Source organism: Pinus tabuliformis, chromosome 1_1, assembly GCF_031772625.1.
Source record: "Pinus tabuliformis cultivar Carrire ecotype Pingquan chromosome 1_1, CPIR1, whole genome shotgun sequence".
NCBI classification, from domain to species: domain Eukaryota; kingdom Viridiplantae; phylum Streptophyta; class Pinopsida; order Pinales; family Pinaceae; genus Pinus; species Pinus tabuliformis.
The window spans coordinates 973383369-973395242 of NC_142297.1; the positions used below are offsets into that span (position 1 = coordinate 973383369).

Sequence of the window (11874 nt, forward strand, 5' to 3'; positions counted from 1 at the left end):
GTGTTCCAACCATTGGTGTGACCAAGCCTGATTGTAAACTGGCAGTGATTCAAATGGAGGATGAGAAGCGAATGAAATACATGAGTAAGCGGTTGTCTACTGTTGAGGCCAAGCTTACCGAGCAGTCATTGGTTATCAAGACACTTTCTGATAGTATCTTGGATTTGTCAAGAAGGCTAGAAGAAGTGGAGGATGATGATTATGATGAGGAGGCTTATGTGAAGCCGAATGTCCGAGAGGAGGATCGGGTCACTTATATACAGAGGATGGAGAAAGAGAATCCTGAAAAATGGATTGAGATTATTAGTGAGGGTGAGCCTTCAGGCTCTACTCCCTCTACATCTTCTTAGATGACATAGAAGATGGGGCTCATTGTTAGTTGCTCATGGTAGTGAGTCCTTGATATAGGTTGAGCAGGTATGACAGATGGTGCAGGGATTGTTGGGCATCAAGCATCATGACATGTTGCAGATGGGATGGAGTTTCCATGGACCTAAGCATGGGAGAGATTCTTGGTGAGTCCAGGATGTGGCAGAATCCGAGATAGACTAGTGAAGGCACAGGGATGTTCACTCTCATGGCTTGAGTGTGATAGTTGGATTAGCTGCCCAACTAGTTCGAACATAGGGTCCGGAAGTTCACGGAGAGATGTTGGCATCAGGTAGGTAAGGAGGACAGTTCACAGGATGGAACGACACATGATGGAGATGGAAGTTCTACATATGTTGCAGGGATGTTTGCAGTATGTGGAGGAGTTGATATCATGGACCAAGGATGAGACAGTTGTTCATGATGATCTTGGTGGATGGTTACCAGGATGGGATGTTGTCAAGGACGACCACGATTTCAGGTGGAAGAGGATGTAAGGACCTGCGATACTTGGCACACCCACCAGCACAATGTGCGAAGGCTTGTTGGTGAAACGAGCGACTTGGACAAAGAAATGCGAGCTCTTGACTTAATGTGCGTGGATGCATATGTAATAATACGCATAAGGGAGGAAGAGCGACATGTTTATATGGTGTGGGGAGCATGGGCTCAACCCACGAGCCAACCTACAACTTAAGCAAAGGCCGACGAACATTATGGAAGGTTTTGCGATGAAGTGTAGGGTGTTGGCAAGTCGGCTTGGGCAGCTCGACTTGCCCAACGCACCTTATATATACATGATGAAGTTTGGAGCAAAAGGCATCATTCGAACTCGACCATTCAAGGAGTAATGCGAGGGAGAAGCACATGATAACAAGGAAAAAGTGCGAAGGGTGGAGCAGGTCGTAGGAAAAGGCGTAGGTCGTAATGCACCCACTCTTGGGTAAAGGCACACGGTGACATCGCACAGGTTTCGGTTATCGGTTAAGGGCACGGGTGAAGGCGCCGGACGTTGGCACGGGTATCTCGGGTGACTCGGGTGAGTGCCCACCCGTCATGCAAGGCTAAACGTGGAGGTGGAAAATGGGACTCGGGTGAAGTCGCCTACCCACCGTGCGGAAGTAAATGAAGGGTGACTTAGGTGAGGTCGCTCGCCCGATGAAACAAGGTTCGATTGAGAAGTGCAGTTGGCATCTCGTGTGAGGGCGCGTCCGCCCAGCTTGGGAAAGGAATCTTGGTTGTCACACGGAGGTGTGGAAAGTTGTAATTTTGGCTATGTATGAAACTTGGTGTTTCCCAAGTATACTTGTAAGCTTTGTAACATTGAAAGATTGTATAATATATTATTCGGGCAGACTCATTGTTCAGGGAGTTTCCCCTCCCTTTATACTATGCGATTGTGTTCTTCATTTATAATTGCTGATGATAATAAATGTGTATGGGTGTTCATTGGTATAAAGGAAACATAATAATTACTTGGTTGAGAAACACAAACTAAGTAGGACAAGTGGTTAGGCGTAGTCCATGAACATAAGTATTGGTGAAAAGAAAGTGTTCGGTGATGCCGCACCTCGCCAAGAGTGATTGGAAGACTACTGCCGGCCTGGGGGTGTGACAATTTCCATCCTACTTTATTGGTATAATTAATAGTTCATACTTACGATTGAGGGGGTGATATATATGTTTTTAACACTTTATATAATAATGAAGTGATACTAAACCTTTGTGTCAACAAGGCAAGTCCACAAATTTTCATCAGAGAATATTGTCATTGCATAATGATCACCAAATGGCCAATCCACACATTTTCAAATATTTTCAAAATAAATGGGGAGTTGGAAATGATACTAGTTCCATCCTACCTTATTGGTATAATTAATGGTTCATTCTTAAGATTGATGGGGTGATATTTACCTTCTTAACACTTTATATAATAATGAAGTGATACTAAATCTTTGTATCTTGATATAATTACTACATATTGGGTTTTATTTTATTCTCACTTTCTTTATCTCTTAATAAAACTTAAATATAAAATAAATGAAAGAATTTCATTTCTATATTATAGAATTGTACCATGTAAATGAACATTGTAGATACAAATGAATATGAATGGCCTTTCACCAAAATTCTTATATTTCTGGTCCCCAAAATTCATTAATTCTTGTGTAATATTTTTTACATCATCATCCCTTTTCTAATTATTCAAATCAAACGTTTGAACAAAACTCTTGGTGGAGATCCCACGCAAAATTCTTGTCAATAGACAACTTGCTCGCACAATAAAAACGAAAAAGGAAGTAGGTGCCTTTATCACAATTTATCTTGTCAATAGACAACTTGCCAGCATAATAAAAACGGAAACAGAAGTAGGTGCCTTTATCACAATTTATAAGTGCTGGCCAGCATAATTCCAGACTTACTGATATTAATAACTTCAAAAATCAATTATCACAATTTATCAAGTGCTGGCCAGCATAACTCCAGACTTACTGATATTAATAACTTCAAAAAATAATTATCACAATTTATCAAATGCTGGCCAGCATAACTCCAAACTTATTGATATTAATAACTTCGAAAAACGATTAATTCTGTCAAATTTTAACATGTAATTGATGTCGTACAAACGGGTTTTCTCTGAGGCGAACTCAGCTCTGATGCGAATTCCTGAACACTGCAGCCAAACCCTAACTAGCCCCCGCCTCTGACTGTTTATCCTGCTACTGCCGCCGCTCCCCTGTTGGTCGATAGCAATGGACATGGCGGGAGGAGGGGAGAGCTCTGCTCCCCCTCCAAAATACTCTGCGAGTTCTGACAATACCCAACACTCTCAGCCTCTGCACCCTTCTGACGCCGGCCCAGATGCAGGACAAGGCGAAAATCGGAAAGCTGAGGCAAGGATTCATACGGCCCCGACAGACGAAGATGAAGCTGACAAAGAGACCCATAATAAAGCCAAGGCGACTCAGCCTAAAGCAACCTCAGCCACTTGTATCCCAAAAGCTGTTGAACCCATCAAGGTGGACCTGCCCAGCCACCGCATCAATGGTGAAATCCAGTACATGCAAGATCATGCACTCATAGGAAAAATTTTAGGCTTCTGGCCTACGGAAAAAGCCTTACAAGGCTGGATAGCCTCAAAGTGGAAGCCCAAAGGACAAATAACTCTGCAACTAGGACCAAAGGGCTTCTTTACAGCTATATTTCACTGTGTGGAGGACAGAGTGAGGATATTCGAAGGAGGGTCGTACTTCTTCAACTCTTCAGGCCTCTATCTCACCGAATGGAAGCCCAGATTCAATCCCGACAAGGAAGATTTCAGCTGGGCACCCGTCTGGATCAGGATGTACTCCCTTCCTGCAGAATACTGGAAAGAAGAAACACTGGCGGACATAGGCAACAAACTGGGCACCTTCATCCGAGTTGTAGCGGAGACAAAAACTCGCAAGTACACCTCATATGCTAGGATCTGCATCCAGATGCATCTGACCAAATCCCTCGCAGATACGGTAAAGCTCTATCACGATGATTATGAATGGACTCAACCTTCAGATTATGAACATATTCCCTTCCGCTATCGTAAGTGTCCTGAGCACGGCCACCTATTCCGTGACTGTCCTTTAAATTCCCCGTCCAAAGCAGCTGCTGTTGTCTCTGATATAGACTCTGAAGGTTTCATCAAAATCCCCAACCGCCGCAGGCATGCCAAAAAGAGTCAGCCAGTTATTGACAACACTCTCAAAGTGGACCATCAGAACAAATTCTCTGTTCTTGCAATGCATGGAAAAAATGACCATCCTAGTTCTGAATCCCCTCACAAACCCTCTGCGCCATCTTCCTCCCTCCCTCACTCAGATCCCTTGCAGTCCTCTGACCTTGATCCAATGAAACCCACTCCCAGCCCTTCTCTGGAAAAAGGTAAATCCATATCAAGATTCAGTCCCCTCTCGTTCTCTACAGAGCACACCTCAGTGGATAATGAGCAGCAGGACGCTGATATGGAAACCGATACTACTCTGGCTCTCAGGCTTCAGCAAGAAGCGGATGAGGAAGTTCTAGGTGAAACTACTGTTATGGAAGAAGATCAAGCGGATGTCACTATTGATGGATTAGATATCTTTACACTTGAGGCAGCATGCAAACAAAAAGAATACAACTCCATCCAACCTTGGCAAATCGACAAGCTGGAAGGAGTCCTAGCCAAGGCGCAGCATAATAAAAGCCTGGGCATCCAGGGAGGCAGTCCATGGGATGGAAAAAAGTTACTCAAGGATCTCAAGAAAAGGGGACGAAAGACAGACCTCCAGCGCACCATAGCAATAGGTGAAATACTTATGGAATCAGGGCGATTCCCTAAGTTGACAAAGTTCTACAAACCCAAATCACAGTTTACATGAAGTTAATATCATGGAATGTGAGAGGACTCAACAGTCCCTCAAAACACAGAATGATCAAACATTTGATTCAGCAAGAAAAACCAACCATAGTTTTTCTGCAAGAAACCAAAAGCAACACTGATGCTATTGAACGAATCCGTGGCAAAGTTTGGGCAGGAAGCAGGGCCATCTCTGTTGATGCCTCCGGAGCCTCAGGGGGTTTAGCTATCCTTTGGAACCCTCAGATCATCACATTATATGACTTCCACGCCACACTCCATCTCATTCAAGCCTCATTCCACCTCGTGGGCACTGGCATACATGGTCATCTCACAAATGTTTATTTTCCTCAATTAGTTCAGCAAAAAATAGAACTTCTGGAAACGCTTGCTCTTCTCAATGAAAACAGACAATTCCCGCTATGGATCGGGGGCGGCGACTTCAACATAATAACTTCCATGGCAGAGAAACAGGGAGGCCGAATCGGGCTCGACAGTGACAGTGAAAGCCTCAAAGATTTCATTCAAACCAATCACCTCATGGACATTCCTACCTCTAATGGAATTTTCACATGGACAAACAAACGACGAGGCATTCAACACATAGCCTCCCGCCTTGACAGATTCTTTCTCTTTGACAATGCAATCCATCTAGGAGGGGATTTCAATGCTTCCATCCTTCCCCATGGTGGGTCTGATCACTGGCCAATTCTGCTACAATGGTCCAGACCAGGCAATCAATGCAATAGACCCTTCATATTTGAAGCGTTCTGGCTCACAAATTCCACTTTCAGAAAGGTAGTCAGCGACGCTTGGGCAGCCTACATTCTGCCGCAGGGGGCCAAAATGTATCAATTCCAACAAAAGCTAAAAAATCTGAAATATGTCCTCAAAGTCTGGAATCACACAAGTTTTGGCAACATTCAGGAGAAGCATTCCCAATTAGAGCAGCAAAGGAGTAAACTCCAACAAAATCTCATTCTCCAAGGCAGAACAGAAGAACAAGCACAACAGGAACAGGAACTTTGGAACCAAATCGAAGAACGCAGGAAGCAAGAAGAAATACTCTGGCAGCAAAAATCGAGAATCAACTGGCTCAAAGAAGGGGAGAAGAATACAAAATTCTTTCACAAGACCACCATTCAAAGGCGAATGCACAATAATATAGTGTTCATCAACAACCAACAAGGCGAAAGAATTGAAAGCATGAGGACATGGAAAAGGAATTCACAGGGTATTTTAGGGAAATCTTAACGGAGCCCACTGAGAACAGGGAAGCAGCAATCCAGGCCATCACACAGCACATTCCGAGCATCATAACTGAGGATCACAACAACAGATTACTCCAGCCCACGACCCTGCAAGAAGTTGAAGAAGCCATGGCTCAACTCAAGGACGGAAAAGCTCCTGGTCCCGATGGCTTCACGGCCAATTTTTTCCACGAATTCTAGGACCTCATCAAGAATGAAGTATGGAATCTGGTTGAAGAATCCAGAAGTATGCATTGGATCCTCCCGTCCCTCAATACCACCTTTCTAGCTCTGGTTCCCAAAGGTGAAGAACCCAATAGGCCGGAAAACTTTAGACCTATCGCACTTTGCAATGTCATATACAAGCTAATCTCAAAGGTTATTGCAAACAGACTCAAACCTCTCCTTCCCCTGCTCATATCTCCGGAACAGACAGGATATGTGGAAGGACGGCAGATTATGGATGGAATCATACTATCAAATGAGGTTATACACTCTTTAAAGATCCTCAAGAAATCAGGTATGATTCTAAAACTCGACCTCTCCAAAGCTTTTGATAAGCTTAGTTGGAATTTTATTCAAAAAATGCTTCTAGCCTTTGGATTCAGTGCAACATGGACCAGGTGGATCATGAATCTTATTACCTCCCCTAGCTTTTCAGTTCTTTTGAATGGATCTCCCTCTTCTCCCTTTCGGCCCTCCCGTGGCATAAGACAAGGGGATCCTCTCTCTCCTTTTCTCTTTGTTTTAATGGCTGAGGGTCTCAGCAGACTACTCAAAGCAGCTATAGCCTCTCACAAGCTTAAAGGTATTTCAATACATGGTCTCAATCCGCTGTCCCATCAACAATTCGTGGACGACACCATGTTATTTGGCCATCCATCCTCAAAAGAAGCCTCTATGTTTAAATCGCTCCTCTCCCTCTACTCCGATGCTTCTGGTACCTCCATCAATGCCTCCAAGTCGCAACTTTTCTTTTTCAATACCCCCCCCCTCCACACAAAGGAATATTGCCAGAATCTTGGGATTCACCATTTCCCATCTACCTTCTAAATATCTTGGAGCACCCCTCTCAGCTTCAGCTATTAAAAACGCTTCATGGCGATCCCTCCTTGACAGGCTGGAATCAAAACTCTCTTCGTGGACCTTTCGTGCTCTCAACATGGCAGGTATATTGGTCTTGATCAAGTCTGTCCTTCAAGCTATGCCGTTGTACCTCTTCTGCACCCTGGCAGCTCCAAAATGGGTCCTTAAAGCCATTCGCAACTTACAGTGCAACTTCCTCTGGGGCTCTACGGGAAGAAATCAAAAATGGGCCCTTGTGAATTAGAAAGATGTGTGCAAACTCAAAACAGAGGGCGGACTAGGGCTTCGAGATCCACTTCAAAGTAACAACACTATGGGAGCCCGACTGTGGTGGAACTGGCTCTCCAAGCCTCATTCACCTTGGGCTCGCTTATGGCAAGCAAAGTATGCTATGGGAAGTCAATGGCAAGATCTAATCAGAATCAACTCCAGCGCCCAAGGCTCTCCAATCTGGAATGCAGCTAAGATACACAACCGTTTCATACAGGAACATAGTTTTTGGGAAATACACTCTGGCACGTCAGCTAAGTTCTGGGAGGATTCGTGGCAGCAGCTTCCCAAGCTGGCAAATCTATTCCAGATGCCACTCTGGCACTCATATATGCAGCAAGAAAACCTCATTCAAGTGCAACAATTCTGGCAGCAAACGCAGCATCAAGACTACCAAACATGGAGACCCGCAAACAGCTGGCAAAGGGACTGGGAAGGCGAAACATACTCAGACTTGGACCAGGAACTCACACAACGCAGAATACGCTACTCCAACCAGCAGGACAAGCTCAGATGGGGTCACAAGCACAAAGGCACATTCACCACTAAAGAAGCACATCAGCTGCGCTACTCAAACAACCAAGAGAATCAAGACCAAATCTGGGCACGAGTCTGGCTTCCAGGGCTTTGGCCCAAAATTTCAACCTTCCTATGGCTGCTCAGCAAAAGGCGTATACTTACTTGGGATAACTTAATAAAACGAGGATTCATTGGGCCCTCTAGATGCCCAAACTGCAATCTTCACTCTGAGACAATCAACCATCTAATGGAGTCCTGTCCACTAGCAAAGCAGCTCTGGGAGAGGGTGGAGTACTGCAATAAAAGAGCAGCACCAAGAGGCGAGGATGTAACAGACAATATTAGGAACTGGGACAAGAACCCGTTCCGAAGCCAACTCCTCAATACCTTATGGGATCTTATTCCAGGTTTTCTGTACTGGCTTCTCTGGAAAGAGCGTAACTCACGCATCTTCAACAATACCTCCCGAACAATAGACGCTCTGTGGCTTGTCTACAAAAGAAATATCCAGGAAACCTTAGCCATAAGAACCTGGTTTGACACTGATATGCCAGAAGTGCAACAAGAAAGGGATATTTTTAAAGAATGGAATCTTGACCTTTCAACCTTTGCAAAGGTCATCACACGTCCCCCTCGCAGCCCCACCTCCCCGTCCTCATGGTCCTCACCAGCTCTCAACTCTTTCAAGCTCAACTTTGATGGAGCAGCAAAGTGTAATCCTGGTCCAGCAGGTTATGGAGGAATCATAAGAAGTCATACAGGCGCACCCATGCACATCTATTATGGCTCTCTCGGCAAAGATACTAATAATGTAGCGGAAATGGAAGGACTTTGGCAAGGGATCTGTTTCGCAGAGCAACTTCACTTCTTTCCACTTGAGGTAGAAGGTGATTCTCTCATACTAATCAATGCCGCTAAGAAAATCCAAGCAGGAACAACAGCGGACAAAGTAGCAACCAGCTGGAGACTTTTGAGCAGGTTGGAATCCTTGGAAGCAAAGCTTACAAATCCACATAGCCTTACCTTTCAGCATGTGCGAAGAACAGCAAATCAGGTAGCCGATAGATTGGCTAACCAAGGAGTTTCTCAGACATCAACATACTTTTCAGGTCCCCTGGACATAGTTGAAGATGAACAACTCAAAAAAGACTGCATCACTTTGGTGCAAAAGGATCTTTCCCCCCCGGATGCGGGTGGTTGTTAGATACATATGGCTCATGGCTTGTCAGCAGGGCATGTGTCCGCCCGGACAAGCCACGTACACCAGGAGGACTCGCCTTAACCATTCCGGCATGCAGCATTTAAGGAGAGGAGTTATGGTTCACTGCAGAGACGTCCCTTCGACATTCACTGCTCGCCTTGAGAAACGAAACATGGCGCTTCATAGCCGGAAGTTCTCAGACATTCTCCCGCATTTCTCGTCTGCTCCTGTTCTTGTCTTGAGGGAAGTGGCGGAGGCTCATTGTTTCGGCTCTCATTCAGGCTCTGAGAGCGACTGTGATGGTTTAGAGGCCATAGACTTGGGAAATTGGAGAGCATACGGGCAGTCTGGTTGTGAACCTGGGAGATTGGCGGTGTTGCAAACCTGCCATCCGCAATCTGGTTGGGGGATTGGGCGTCTAGTTCAGAGGGACAATCCGTGTGTGCACTCTCGCCACCCGCTCATTTTCAATATGCAGCGTGAACGCCAAAGGGGAACAAGTCGGCGTGGCAGCTACAGTGGAAGAGCCCCTTCGCCCTCTTCCTCAATTGAAGAATCTTCTGAACGCAGAAGGCCGAGGGGAAGGCCCCCGGGCAGAGGAAGAATGGCGGAACCTCCAGAGAGAATGGAATGTGGGCACACTGAGCACCCAATGGTAAGATACCGCCTTCCATGTACTTTGTCCAATTCCACTTTCTTCGTAACTGTTTCAGTGGAGCATTGCAGCAATCCGTGGGGTGAAGATGAAGCTCCTCGTGCCAACCCTCCGCGTATTCCTGGGATTGTTCCCACAGTGGACATGGAATTTCCTGCCATAGATATGCTGAGGCCTGTACATGATCCTGGAGCAGGCCCGAGTGAACCTGTGCAGCGCAATGCTGGTAAGGCTATTCTCCAGCCTCCCTGCTGCAAGATGGAGGATGAACCGCAGACTACGGAAGAAGATTAGCATGCCCAGCTCGCGCTCCAGGTTTCACTGCACGAATTTTTCTCTCTGTCAGCTCCCTTCGCGATCATATATGTGTCTGTACTTTGTCACTATGTATCTCTGTCCATCTCTGTTATGGTGTCGGTTATCTGTTATCTCTGTCATGGTGTCGATGTCCTCCATGTGTTTCTGTTGTTTCAGTCTCCTAGTGCTACAGTCAATGTGTTGGTTACATGAGTATCACTCTGGTTTCCATCTTTTGTAATCTTGGAATGAATACTCCTGAGTTTAGTGTCTGTCCCAGGACAAGTTTTACAGGGCCTCGGCCCTGTTGTAATACTGCTGATGTAATTTTGCTCTTGCTGTAATATAATAGTTCAGTCTTATTTAGAAAAAAAAAAAAACTTCGAAAAACAAAATTCCCTTTTTTTGGAAATTAGGCGGTATTGCCGACGCTCAATGGTCACCAAATGATCGGGTAGCCAACAGTTTTCGTTAGCGCTTCTCGATCTCATATGAACTTCTTAAACCGTCTCTGGTTTGACGACCGCACATAAAACCTGTCATGGTTTATCTGAGTTAGGTGAATACCCTTCTCTATATATAGACAACAATATTTTCCATCTGAATTCCAAAGATGAGGATTTGCATTTCTTCAAATGCCACCAGTTCATTCGTGACAGTGGTTACTGCAAAGCTCATACTGATGGATGGGAGCATCCAGGAGTTTTCTCAAGAGCCGAAAATCCAAGAGATTCTGGAAGAATATGAGGACCACTTCATCTGTAACTCAGACGGTTTATTTGTCGGTCAGAACATCTCCCAGGTTCTGAGCGATGATGATCGATTGCAGATTGGTCAGCTGTATTTTCTTCTTCCTCAGCGAAAGTTACAGTTTGCGCTTACGGACTCAGACATGGCTTCTCTTCTTTCCAAGATTAGCATTACGCTATCAGCGCATAAGAAGAAGAGAAAAAGCAGAAGATTGTCATGTGGGTTTGGTAAAGCTAAAGTACAAGTGCAACCTTTATTCGATATTCATAACCATAATGATGAATCTGGAGAGGAATACCATTATTCCTCAGTTTGTTGTATGAATCAGAGAACACACACTTGAACACATAATCAGTTTGTTGTATGAATCAGTTTGTTGTTGGAGTCTTTTTGGAGTCGGTGGCTTCTCCAGGAAGCTATCCAACTCCGCCTAATTCTAGAAGAAGCTCGACGCAGCGTTAATGGTGGTGTTTGGAATTACTATTGTTTTTCCAACACTCCCCCTTAATTTCAACCATATGACAAATACAAAATATATAAGACACTGTAAACATACTCTTAATTGACATGCCTGCTGGTCTAAGTCTCAACTAGGCTTACAATATAATCTTGATTTTCTACAACACATAACTTACTTCTACAAAACTCAAATTTTGTCTTCCCAAGAGGTTTAGTGAATATGTCAGCTACATTTTCATTTGTATTACAGTACATTAGAGAAATTTCTTTTGATTGGACCTTTTCTCTTACAAAATGATATTGTGTGTCTATAAGTTTTGACCTTGCATGACATACAGGATTGTTCCCCTGTTTGATGGTGCTTTGATTGTCACATCTGATCACTTTAGGTTCTTGTTGACTTTCACCAACATCTTCAAGTATTCTTCTGAGCCATATAGCTTCACAGGTGCCACTACATAATGCTTTATATTCTGCTTCAGTTGATGACAAGGAAATTGTTCCCTGTTTCTTATTGCTCTCTGATATAGCTCCCGGTCCTCTATTGAAGACGTATCCAGTGGTGGATCTCCTGTCATCTGGATTTCCAGCCCAGTCAGAATCAGAATGACCTGTCAATTCAACATTACAAGCATTAGTA

The 11874-nt window shown here is 44.6% G+C and overlaps 2 protein-coding genes across 2 annotated transcripts; both read left to right on the forward strand.

Annotated features, from left to right (window-relative positions):
• The first annotated feature begins 3125 nt into the window (after positions 1 to 3125).
• Positions 3126 to 6001, forward strand: LOC149217756 (uncharacterized). The gene is made up of 2 exons (XM_089390341.1): positions 3126 to 4695; positions 4926 to 6001. Exons 1-2 carry the CDS (start codon positions 3126 to 3128, stop codon positions 5999 to 6001), a joined length of 2646 nt encoding a protein of 881 aa, XP_089246467.1.
• A 4637-nt stretch (positions 6002 to 10638) lies between these two features.
• Positions 10639 to 11118, forward strand: LOC149217757 (uncharacterized). Its single transcript, XM_089390342.1, has one exon. It carries the CDS (start codon positions 10639 to 10641, stop codon positions 11116 to 11118), a length of 480 nt encoding a protein of 159 aa, XP_089246468.1.
• The last annotated feature ends 756 nt before the right edge of the window (positions 11119 to 11874 follow it).

Coding starts and splice junctions, on each gene's coding strand:
- LOC149217757 (XM_089390342.1), top strand. CDS start 10,639: ATGAGGATTTGCATTTCTTCAAATGCCACCAGTTCATTCGTGACAGTG.
- LOC149217756 (XM_089390341.1), top strand. CDS start 3,126: ATGGACATGGCGGGAGGAGGGGAGAGCTCTGCTCCCCCTCCAAAATAC. Junction 4,696..4,925: donor CCAGCGCACCATAGCAATAG/GTGAAATACTTA, acceptor AAGTTTGGGCAG/GAAGCAGGGCCATCTCTGTT.